Genomic DNA, 13466 nt, shown 5'->3' on the forward strand with positions numbered 1-13466 from the left:
CACCTATTGATAAGTTGAGGTGTATGTACTTCTCTGAAGACATGAACATTCGCAATGCATCCATTGTTTGTTAACCCTCCATCAATTAACTGACGTTACGTTCTTCACCAAGGACGTTTTTAACGTCGTAGTAACATGATTTGAGTAATATTACAGATGCTAGCCTAAGGCAGTAGATAACCGTTTGAGGGAGATACCACCGCAGTCAGAGCGAATCTGGGATTCGAACCCAATACTATAGGATTCTGGCTCGTTCAAGGGACGTTACTCTGGACAGTAACTTGCAATAACTGGCCCTACTGTGCAATGGCACCATTGCATTATAAACACATTTGACTTAGCATTGGACATATTCTAAAACCAAACTGCACTTGTTCAGTCAATTGTTAGTTTCATAACATGTCCGGGGCGGTCGGGTAGCCTAGTGGTTAAAGCGTTCGCTCGTCACGCCGAAAACCCGGGCTCGATTCCCCACATGGGTACAATGCGTGAAGCCCATTTCTGGTGTCCCCCGCCGTGATATTGCTGGAATATTGCTAAAAGCGGCGTAAAACCATACTCACTCACTCATTACATGTCCATCTATTTGTCAAATCATTAACCATACAATAACCTTCATACCTATGGCTGTCTAACCCGATGGTGAGAAGTAAGATCGACATGCCCCCATTATGCTCATAAAGGCACCAACATAGCGGTATTCCTTTGCAACGGGGGGAATACAAGAGCAAATCTGTTTCAAAGAATATAAAACTTTATTTTAAATATAATATTGAACATAAAAATTATACATTTCAGAGAGCATATTGCCATGAATAACCATTCACTCAGATGACCCGATTATCAATAAATAACTGTTCTGGTGATACGATGAGTATATTGCAAAATATAATGTTGTAAGTTTTCAGAAACGCTAGACATGAGATCAAATGATTAACACAGTAACAAGACCGATACAAGAACTGTGAAGTTCAGTATCTTAAGATAAATAAACTTGTTTTGTTTTTTCAGTGTATCCCTTCGTGATCCCGTTACAGAATAGATTCCATGAGCCAGTGCTTGTCGTAGGAGCCGAAGAATTGGAATCGGGTGGAACAATGTCTGATCTCACAGAGTGTCACCGTGCCCCGACATCGTGGAGCGGTGCTGTGTCCAACTGGTTGGCCTGACTGAGAATCGAGTGACAGGCCCTGGTCACATTACTGGAATATTGCTGACTTAGTTACAAGATACTTTTCACCTATAAGTACCAATGCCATAGTGTGGGGATTCCTGGTTAAAATCGGTTCCCAGCTTTTATTGCCAGTAAGAGGCAACCTATAATAGATCGATGACCAGGATCGATGACTTGGTTGAATCCGTGGCAGCGTACCCCGAAGACAAGGATCGTTGCTCATAATATCAATCACTGGGTTGACTGGTCCAGGCTCGATTACTTATAGGTCAGCTCAGAATTGTATTTGTTCATTACTTTTACATGTGTTGTAATTATGTATTCATAACGGGACTGTAAAAGGCGTTATTCTTCATCACGTCATCGTAGGCCGGTGGCAGGACGGACGGGTTGACCCTGTCACGGTCAGACAATGAAGGTGCTGATGGTGTCACCACAGGGCTTGGTAACTGCCTGTTGGGGTTTTCCAGCGAGAGGTGTTCCTCTGAATGCTCAGATTCGATGTCTCTCATTTCCATCCTGTCACATACTATTCTAGACACTAGGTATGTCACGCCGCAAAATGCAATGATTCCAACGAAGCTTCCTGCTATGACCTCGATCGATGCACCGCTTTTTGATACTGTAAAGCAAAACACATGACGTTATGATATGCGGTGCCCGGTATTGTACATGAAAGTGAAAACTCTGGAGAGTAACATTAGCAGTTTCACATAAGCCGAGCTCACAGAGAGCTTGTGAATGATCTTTTATGCAGTCTCAAATTCAAATTACATCATGGCGACCTGCATATATTTTTTTGCAGACAAAAAAAGAATCTGAAAGCATACTCTACAATCCCTGCCATCGGCCTACAATGACAAGCAATCAAATATGTCATAGATCCTGACCACCCGATGATGCCTAAAGGGGCATTCACACGGTACAACTAGTTGTATATAACTAGTTGTACCGTGTGAATGCCCCTTAATCACCTGCAACAACAGCATGGACCATTAAACAATATTCACTCACTGATCCCTCGTAAATAAGGTCCATCACGTGGTCATCCGCGCCACATGGACGCTTGTTTCACCGCGTGGTCTTTTGTACCGCGAGCGCAGGGTTGTGTCCCCAAACCGTACCAGGATCCGCTGATTGCGGTTTCAATTCACACATTCACTTTCATTGATCCTTGTCAGCATCACAATCGTGTCCCTGGGGTTCACCAAAGTGAACTACTTCGTCACTTAGACTGTCCTCAACAACGACAAATGACTGAAATACTGTCATAAGTGGAATTTAACCAAACTCACCCTCATTGTTACCGTCACTTGCAGGAGTTGTAGGTTGCAATGCAAAAGTCCCGTATTCAATGGTGAAGCCAAAACCTTTACCCACAGGGCTGTCGCAGGTTAACAGGATGAACATGTAGATACCAGTAGCATATTTCTCAGGCGTCTCCTGTCCACACCACCGACCAAGTGAAGGGGAGGTGCGGCCGTAACCTGTACATACGGACCATGATGCTTGTCATTCAAGTAACAAGTAAATACGGAAGTAAATAAGTATTGGAATAAATTTTACATAACATTGTTTTAACTGTAGGCGTATTGTTTGAATTTGAAGACCAAAATATTCATTTGAAACCGGGACGAGAGCCGGAGGTTTCAACAGATTTGTTTTTATATTATTCTGCCCACTTGACCCCTTGGCCGTTCCTCTTGTCCATGGAAAACAAAGGAATTAATTTGTCTGGAGTTTTCACATTAATTTAAGCTTTGGTGTAAACTGATGATGTTGCATTACCACTGTATGAATTTTTTATACAGAAATATGCCAAAAATGCTTACTTTTAGATATGAGGACATTAAACGAATCATATACGTGTCTTTGTTTCTAAAATGAAAATTAGTGAAGGAAAACATAGCGGATTCAACTAACCGTTTTTCGCTTCCATGTAATTGCGCTCACAATCACCAGTAAGAGATGAAGACAGAACCTTAATGTACATCCTCCCGTTTGCTCTTGTTTTAGTTATCCTCCAGCTCATTTGGAACCGACTACAACAGGCAAGACGTTATCACAAGCAATTTCCTCACTTAATATAAAAAACAATATTATTTGTGGTGGTGGTGGCCGTAGTGTTAATAATAATTGATATTATATGATAAACATATCACATAGAATATCAAGATGGCATAAACGTTTCCCGAGTACCTAAAGCACTATTCTACAATGAATTTGGAAATTACTTGTTTCTGACCGGTCAAACAGAGGATTCAAATCACCCCGGCCGAAATACATTGTCAGACATACTGTCAATATTGCAGTAACCTATAATGTTCATATAATTATTTCAAAATGTGTTCCAATAATGACTGTGAATAAATATTAGCTTCCGATGCGGTCGTTAAATCGGCTGTTTCAATCAGGGCCCGGTTCCACAAAGCGATCTCAGCGCTACGCTTGTCGTAAGTCAGTGTTAAAGAATGGGAGTTACGATCGACTTAGCGCTAAGATCACTTTGTGGAACGGGGCCCAGATGGTTTTTGTGATTTGATATCTCGCATGCACAAAATTCTTGGTTTAAACATGAGCGTTACTTAATTTAATCATGGTTTTGTAGGATCCATTTTTCACTGTAGAGAGAATACACGCATCCCAAAAGATATTTTAGTATATACAACAAGTAGTAAGTACATAACAGTTGTGTATTAGCAACAGGGTATATAATAATTACTCACTTTGGGTAGTTTGGCGGAAGCGTCGGTGGTACAAACACTTCATTCCCGCTGCGTGCCTCTAACTCGACTATAGCAAAGGAATCGTCGTAAAACACACCTGGGAATGAAATAAATGTCAATAAATGATAGTATCCTTTTCAACCTGTTTCAGTACACAGACTGTTATACACATATACTGTAAGTTTGTGAGTAGGTGAGACGGGTTTTACGCCGCTTTTTAGCAATATTCCAGGAATATAAGTTTACTATAAAAGTCCAGTTTCCACTTTTATAGTCGCTTAACGCCTTTGCCTCGGGAAGATGGGGGGCACCAGAAATGGGTTTCACACTTAGTACTCATGTAGGGATACGAACCCGGTCCTTCGGCGTGACGAGCGGATGCTTTAACCACAAGGCTACACCACCGCCCCTTTCACGATGGCATTAATAGTAATAAAGACTCGTGCAAATGTACGCAAACATGTATTAGCATCATGAACAGTATTATTTCCTACCCGAGTAGTACTTGAGTTTGAATCCTCGGCCTCCACTTCCATCGATACGGGGTGTGAATGACATAGTGAGAGAACTTCTTCTGCTGGTTAGTGTCTTATTGTTATAATTGGAAAACAACCCTAACTTGTCATTAGGCCAGACGCTTGTACCTGTAAACCAAACAGACACATGTTAATCACAACCGTCTGGGAATGATGCATTGTATTGCATCTTTACAAAACTGTTTATCTGTTTGTTTATTGGTTAAGACTCAGAAAGTTTCCGGCTATTTACGGCGGCTTGAAGATAGTAGAGTCTGGACCAGGCTATCCAGAGTTGTTATGAGCAACGAATACGAGCCACGCCGTCGGGTACGACAAATACATCAACCATCAACCATCAACCAGGTGACCGAGTCTGACCACCAAGCATAATAGTCCTCGCCACTTGCAATAACATCACGAACTATCGCGATTATTAATTAACGAAGAAAACAAGCCATTCCGCCGATACGGAATACTTACATAATTGACAAAAAATTCAAAGTGCGCTTTTTAAGAACACCCTTTTGCTGGCGATAAACATCATCATTTCAATTGAAAAATCAAAACATATGATAAAATCATCTGAGATGTAGAGTTTCTTTTGCTCCGACGTTCAAATAAAAACCAACATGAGATCTCCACGTAGAACCACAGTGGTAAGTTAAGCCAAGATTACTGTGATGAAACATTTCAGGGTAAGATATCAACATATAAATATAATTGTGAACAGGTCGTTCTTGTTTATATACATTATACTCATATACATTGAACAAAAAATTGGTTAGGTATCATGAATATTTTGGGGGGTATTTTTTTGCAGTAAAGACTGGGGACACGATTTCTTATATATATGAGACGAAACGATTCTCGTGTATTTGACCATAACAGTAACATGATAACAGTAAAAGTCTCACCATCTGTCACTTCAATTCGATGCCAGGAGGCACGTGTACATCGTGGACAATCGGACACATCCAAATCTATGTCTGTAACAGCAACTTGTACAGTTTCACCTGAAAGTGCTGTAATAGTCCACCGACATGCAATGTTCCTGTAGGGAAATATCAAAAATTAATTCAAAGCGTTACATATTTTAAAAGGTAATCTTCAAATCATCATGTAATCATAATAGTAAATATTTACTTGTACTTTTCGAGGATTGCCATCAGAAGGTTTACATGACCAGGTTTGATCAAGTGACTGAGTGAGTTTCCTTTAACGCTTAGTGAGTGAGGAAAGCCCGAAGTGATGCAGATCTTTAAGGTTTACCACTTTGGTGACATCCATGAGCACGAGTATGGAGCTGATAAACCTGGAAACATAATCGAAGCGAACAAGGATTCGAACCCACAATCATAGGTTTCTGGCGTGCCCAAGGGACGCAACTCTGCACAGCGAATTGCGACGCCATAGACTACCTTTGATATAGTGGATGATATAGTGGATGGGAAAGTAAGTACTCAATCATGTACGATTTCATAACAGACAGACAGTTTTATTCAGTATAAGGCCTCTGGCCCAAAATACATACAAAAGCATGACCATGCATTCGCATTTTATATAATTTTTCAATTGTGTGTTTCTTTTTTTAGTTACATGATACAGGAACATACAGACACTTCTGATAACAACAACGTTCTTACTCTACATGATAGAAATAAAATTGTTAATTGTTGGATATTTACTCAAATATTTTACAATAAACTTGTTTCGCAATTCAGAGTAGGAGTGACATACATTATTAAATGTGCAATTCATCTTCAACAGCAAAATACTTTCTCACAATATCTTTTATTATAAATTGTATTTTCATATCTGCCAGTTTCAATAGCAAGTTTGAAATTGCAACATCTAAATCTAGAATAGGATGTTCTCAAATGTTGAAGATCACTATGCTAAAATACTTTTCAATATTTAAAAGTGATTTAAACTGGTTATAGTAAACACACGTATGATTTGCATGCTAGGATGCTTGCGATGACTAAGAGAGATTATCATGTAATCTTTGCTTAAAAAGTGCAATCAAGGCTACATGGTTTCCTATTTCCTGAAAAATCCGGACAACGCCAAATTCAAATTTAAACAGTGAAAACATGTCTTATTTGTGTTGCCCATGTATAACGGCCTACATCAGCTAGGGATGTTAACATAATACAGTAAACAACGGTTATAACGAACTAACGGATATAACGAACTAACTTTTTAGTCCCCACTATTTGCTGTAGTTATGCTGTATATATGCTTATAACGAATTACGGTTATAACGAACTAAAAGGAGTAGTCCCTTTGAGTTCGTTATAACCGTAGTTTACTGTATAACATTGTTTTGGCAACCTATTGTTTGCTAAATGTAATATTCTGCACCAATACTTAACTGCCTTTGTCATATATATAAACTGCAAAGGCTCTCTTCCACATTCCCCAAGAACCATGTTATTACAAGTTGATTTACCAACCTTTGAACTGGATTTACAAAAAATAATATGTACAGATTCAATAATATTACAATATGTGGTGCCCCACATTTCAGGACCATAACATAGAATATATGTTAGCATACAATAGATATCATAAATAGATCTGGACAACTAATATTAACAAGTTTCCTTTGGTAATTATTTACTTAAAATATTGCCTTATTTGCTTGGGATAAAAGACAGGTCTTTGCTCCAGATTAATGTAGGGGTGAATACAAGTCCCAGGTATACATATAATGATACTGTTTCTATAGATGTACCATCACATAACCATTTTTCAAACGACCTTAAGGGACCACCACATAATTATCTTAGTTTTATTCACATTCACTTTCATGCCAGTATGTTCACAAACACTTTCTGGTACAGTTATCTTTCTATGCAGTTGGGGGCACGGGTGGCCCAGTCGTCTAAGGCCCCGCGATTCGCTGTGCAGAGTTGCGTCCCTTGGGCACGCCAGAAACCTATGATTGTGGGTTCGAATCCCGGTTCGCCCCGATTATGTTTCTAGGTTTGTCAGCACCATACCCGTGACGTTGGTTTCACCGAAGTGGTAAACGTCTGAGACCTGCATCACTTCGGGCTTTCCTCCCACATTAAGCTGACACGCCGTGATATAACTGGAAAACTGTTAAAAGCGGCGTTAAACCAACCTCACTCACTCACTTCTATACAGTTGTGAACAGGTGTCGGGCATTGCTGAGACATCATCAGCAAACGTGAGGGAGCACAAATCATTTAGAGACGAGGTAACAGTTATACCTTGACCTCCCTCTCTTTCCGTAAGGTGAGATAACTTGTTTATAAATATAATAAATATTTGTGGACTTAAAACACATCCTTGACGGGTGCCAATGTTACAGTTTCATTAAATGCTTATATATCGCGATCTCTCTTAAGTATATTGTATCATTTAACAAACTGTTCATGAACCCATTACCCATCTATCCACCCGTGAATATCCGGGGTAGAATTGGTCTTCAGCAACCCATGCTTGCCGTAAAAGGCGACTATATGGGTGGTCAGGCTCGCTGACTTTGTTGATGCATGACAAGGTATCCCAAATGAGTAGACAGATGCTCATGATGTCAATCACTGGATTGTCTGGTCCAGACTCGATTATTTACAGAACACCGTCATATAGCTGGGAAATTGCGGAGTGCGGTGGTAAACAACAAACAACCAAACCTACCTTTCATAGCCATGCGGATAGCCTGGGGAGGTCAAGTACTGGTGAGAGTGTGTAGCACGGATGCTTATGGGGTTGTTACAATCCGTGCCCGCTGCGAAAAAAACATTTTCGTAAAATTATTAAAAGCATAGTTAGATAAATATCCAGTAAAACCAAGTGGACCTCGAGCAACTTCAAAGAAGGATATTCTTTTTAACATTAAGATTATCCTTCTGCCTTTTAAGAAATATAGGTGGACGGACATCCTGTAATACTAATAGAAAGTGTCTTCTAAATATAGTAGTTATTCATTGCAATTTACGAAACATTAAGCGCCTGTTCAAGGAAAATCATCTAGATCAAATACACTTATTTGCATAGTAACCTGAAATGTGTTCAATACCTTTAAAGCGTTTCGAACAATCCCCAAAGAGCATCGCAGCAGTGTTACTGCAGTTACCCCAAGAATTTAACGCCGCACTCAGTAATATTCTAGCTATATGACAGCGGTCAGTAAATAATCGAGTCTAGGCCAGACAATCCAGTGATTGACACAATGAGCATCGATCTACGTAATTGGGATCAATGTCATGCATCAACCAAGTCAGCGATCCTGACCACCCGATCCCGTTAGTCGCCTCTTAGGGGCGGTCGGGTAGCCTAGTGGTTAAAGCGTTCGCTCGTCACGCCGAAGACCCGGGTTCGATTCCCGACATGGGTACAATGTGTGAAGCCCATTTCTGGTGTCCTCCGCCGTGATATTGCTGGAATATTGCTAAAAGCGGCGTAAAACCATACTCACTCACTCACTAGTCGCCTCTCACGACAAACATGGGTTGCTAAAGGCCACTCCTAACCCGGATCTCCGCGGGTCTGAAACACAGTCATGTATCACTTTTCTGAATTTATTACTGTTCAGTTGAAATAAACTTTTTTTTATCGGAATAAGAAATAAACAGTGCGTGAGTATGGTTTAACGCTACTAATATTAATAATCCAGTAATATCAGGGAGAACACCGAAAATGTGTTTCATACATTGTGCCCATATCAAGAATCGAACCTGTACCTTAGGCGTGAAGAGCGAAGGCTTTAACCATCAGGTAGATGTATCAAGGATGTTCAGTAAACCTCGTTATTCCAGACCCTGTTAATCCAAAAACACCACCTCAAGACAATACGGGGAACATTTCAACAACGTATCTCTGAACCCACGAACTTCAGCGGGACGACTACCAGCCCGACAAGCATTTGGAAAAGGGCTGATGAATCAATGACGCAAAGTCCTCAGTTACGCGCCAGGCTACGGAATTATAGCCCGTCTCGCTCATCATACATTAAGCTGGGTCATGCCTGGCCTACATATCTCGTCGTAGTTGCGGTTTTCAGTTCGTTTCTGAAATGACGACAATTCACCGTAGCTGGTGTTATTGTTTATCAAAGCGTCACGATTTCACAATTACAAGAAGTAATTTACAAGAAGTAATTATCGTTTGTACTTTAGATTTCTGTTGTCTTCGGTAAACACTGATGATGGCGGCCACGTTGGAAGGGGGCATCTCATAATCGTGAATTCAATTCGACCTATTGTGGGTTTTTTTTCACGGCACGTGAGGTGAGCTGGAGATTATGTGACTTTATGAATATAACAGGCAAACGTTTCAAGCAGCAAACGTTTAGGGGACAAGAACGTGTTAAATAATGATACATTATGGGCACAGGGTGAATAGTCAGTCTCTACGGACCCCATGTTTTCACTACCTCGTTACTTTAGAATTTTATACTTACCAATATCGGAACATAATGAAAAATCAACTTCCTCGCACTTCCTAGCTACGGCCTCGTCTGCTAGTTTGTTTGTTATTATTATCAGTTACATGGCCCTGTGTTAACATATAATATATCATCACATGAACAGAACTCACCTGATTCCCCGTGATAGAGCGTGAACCATATGTATAGAACAGAGACGCATGTGCCTCTGACAGTTGCGATCATACCTAGTCGTTGTTTGTTGTGAAGTCACTTAAGTTTCAGCGCAGTGATGATGCTGTCATACTCTTGCTCAATATGTGTGTATGTCGTAAACGTAGGGAGTGGCGTATAAACCAACAACGGGTCTGAGTGCTTGACTGCCGTCCTTGAATCATTCTACGGAAACCTGTTAAGGACATCATCGCCGGCGTTGCGAAATAGTAGCAATGTACTGCTCAACTTTTACTGTCAGACACGCACTGTCATAAATAGCTACGATTCCGCCTTCATAACATTTGACTAAATTCCGAAGCTAAATCTGCACCTGCCTTCACAAGCTCAGAGTGATCGTTATAGAATATAGCTGAATTTGTTACGCCTCCTTGTTCGGGTAGCCTAGTGGTTAAAGCGTTCGCTCGTCACGCCGAAGACCCGGGTTCGATTCCCGACATGGGTACAATGTGTGAAGCCCATTTCTGGTGTCCCCCGCCGTGATATTGCTGGAATATTGCTAAAAGCGGCGTTAAACCATACTCACTCACTCACTATACCATTTATACACTCAAATCTTTCCTTCGGAATTTTTAAAAAATAAAAGTTATGAGTCTAAAATGACGAAGGGGTCGAATTTGTTACTATAATTAGACAGTGGATTTGGGCAAAACGGGGCATATCAAAACCATCGTATCCCAACAATGTGATGTCAGTTTTGGGGTACGGCCTGTTGGTTTTAAAGTGAGTGAGTGAGTGAGTGAGTATGGTTTTACGCCGCGTGTCCTTGGGACGCAACTCTGCGTTGAATGTTTCCAAGTCCCCCTATATACAAGCACCGTGGTTCCGAGTTGACCACACCATTGTGTCGGATGTAGGTAAGCCCTATAAGGTCACGATCACGTCAGAAATTATTTTATTGTGATTTCGAAGCTTAACCTCAACATTATGTAGGTAGGGTTACATTTGTTTGACGAAGCGTAAGTCAGTTCAGGGTGCCGTTGTACAAAACAACCTCAGCGCTAGGACTGTCGTAAGTCGATGTTAAGGTATGGGAGTTACGATCACCTTAGCGCTAAGATTGCTTTGTACAACGGCACCCAGGTGGTTATGACACACACGAACATACTAAATATTTATACATTCGAACATTTCATGGGTGATCGTGTATACTAAAACTTAAACTATATTTAACTTTGACACCTTGGTGAATATATGTTGAAACTAATTACATCATTTCTGAACGCATATTGTCAAATCAAAATTGCATTCCTCTTTTTCCAAAGAGCGCTACAAGGGATGTATGAGTGAGTATTGTTTTACCCCACTTTTAGCAATATTCCAGCAATATCACGTCAGGGGACACCAGAAATGGGCTTCACACAATGTACCCGTGTAGGAAATCGAACCTGGGTCTTCGGCGTGACGAGCGAACGCTTTAACCACCTGGCTACCCTACCGCCCCTGTATGCATATCAATAAAAATGAAGCTATCCCCTGACAGTTTTACAGCTAGTTAAAGAGTCAACCGAAGAGTCAAGTGAACAGCATTACTGGATCGAATAATTATTGTTATCATTATTCTCATATGAGCACCACAAAGAGACATCTTATCACCTTACAGTTTGTTGTCTAACGTGTTGTATATAACAAATGCTTCAAGAATAGTACTCAGTCTGTAATTTTCCATGATTTTATTGGTTTTATTGATAACTTTGAAATAAGATGTATTGATATACTTAGACAAACTGTGGTCTAGTAGTAGAACTTACTCAAAACTTTCTTTTTATTCTTGTATTGAGCAATGTAATGTATTTGAAAATTATCTAGAATGTATTTCAGTAAGTGCCTATTGTATTGCTTTGAGGAAAGTTAAATGTTCTGGTCATACTTTGCTAATTTAAAATGGAAGGAAATACAATATACCTAGAGCTAAGAGACCATGTCCATTTTGTGTAAGACCTTAAGTGGAATTTGAATATCATTTTTGTTTACTCTGTCCATATTATAACAGTTTGAGACGTAAGGTTCTTCATTATCATTTTTACACAAATGTAACCTTTGATAAATTTGTACACACTCTGTACATCTAAAACCCCATGCATAATTAATGCTATAGTTATTATATAATTATATATTTATATTTCTTGCGTAATAACGCTTTCGTTGGCGCTGAAATTGTCCAATAAGGATACTATGTATTGTATAATGGGCCGGTGGGCCCTTTATTGAAATAAAGCTCTCTCATGGGGGAATTTCCATGTCGTGTCATAAACATTGGTACGTCATTCCACGAACTGGTTTAATTATATACGGATTTCCCTGAAACCGAAAGAGACACGCAGTACGCCTGTTTAGCAATAGACAGTAAATGGACGAACAGCCAGCTCGAATACGAATACATGTTTAACACAGTATGAACTGGTGACCGGCAATGCGGATATGACCTACCTGTGTGTACTCAGTTACTACCGTCTTCTCACCAAGGTCGGACGGTATAACACTGCCCGATGTGTGCCTGACAACAGGTTGAACGGGATAGCGTTTCTGCATCAGAAGAGTTGCGTTTGGTATGATTTTACGACGTTTTTAGGAAATAGTCCCGTCTTGGGACATTCGAGATTGGGTTTCACATGGTTCTGGTATAATAAGAGCTGTAATTGTGCACAGCAACGCCCATTTCTTATACAAATAATTGTCATGTTATTCTTTTAAATTAACATTTGTGAATATGTGTATAATATCTACGTTTAATTAGATATTATTAATAGGCTATCTCATATAAAAGATATGTTCTTTAGAGCTTTCAGTAATGTCTTTAAATGTTTAAAAGCAACCCATGCTTGCCGTAAAAGGCGACTATGCATGTCCTAAGAGGCGACTAACGGGATCGGGTGGTCAGGGTCGCGGACTTAGTAGATGCATGTCATCATATCCCAATTGCGTGGACCGATGCTCATGATGTCAATCACTGGATTGTCTGGTCCAGACTCGATTATTTACAGACCGACGTCATATAGCTGGAATATTGCTGAGTGCGGCGTTAAACAACAAAAAAACAAAGTGTTTTATGGTTCTGAATAAAAGGATTTAATTCAAGATTGTCTTGTTTCCTTCTGAAACTTTTATGCTACGCACCAAGGTATCAGTTATCAATAAATGCGAATACATGTGCGCCAGCCTATAAATAGGCCTAATTTTTGTGATAAATATCCCTTTTCTCAAACCCTGAATTGGATAGCCTGTAAACACACGGAAGTCGACATAGTGAAATGGCGCTTATTACATATTAAATTTCATCTTTATTGGATTTTGTTTAGGGGCCATGGAAGCATATGACGTCACCTGCAGTGACTATCGCTGACGTCATAGCATTCCAGACATTCTCACGGAGACAGAATGTTACCGAGGTACTCATCGCTGTAGTATTTAACAAT

The 13466-nt window shown here is 40.1% G+C and overlaps 1 protein-coding gene across 1 annotated transcript; it reads right to left on the minus strand.

The window, feature by feature from the left end:
• Window positions 1-736: 736 nt before the first annotated feature.
• Window positions 737-10221, minus strand: LOC124148988 (CUB domain-containing protein 2-like). Its single transcript, XM_046520315.2, has 8 exons — window positions 9990-10221; window positions 8088-8178; window positions 5333-5469; window positions 4395-4544; window positions 3901-3997; window positions 3098-3216; window positions 2470-2661; window positions 737-1796 (listed from the first exon to the last, which is right to left on the minus strand). The coding sequence occupies exons 1-8, from the start codon at window positions 10060-10062 to the stop codon at window positions 1489-1491; spliced, it is 1167 nt and encodes a 388-aa protein (XP_046376271.2). The 5' UTR covers window positions 10063-10221; the 3' UTR covers window positions 737-1488.
• Between the last annotated feature and the right edge of the window lie 3245 nt (window positions 10222-13466).

The sequence above is a fragment of the Haliotis rufescens genome, unplaced genomic scaffold (genome assembly GCF_023055435.1).
Source record: "Haliotis rufescens isolate VD_foot unplaced genomic scaffold, xgHalRufe1.0.p SCAF_1, whole genome shotgun sequence".
Taxonomy (NCBI): domain Eukaryota; kingdom Metazoa; phylum Mollusca; class Gastropoda; order Lepetellida; family Haliotidae; genus Haliotis; species Haliotis rufescens.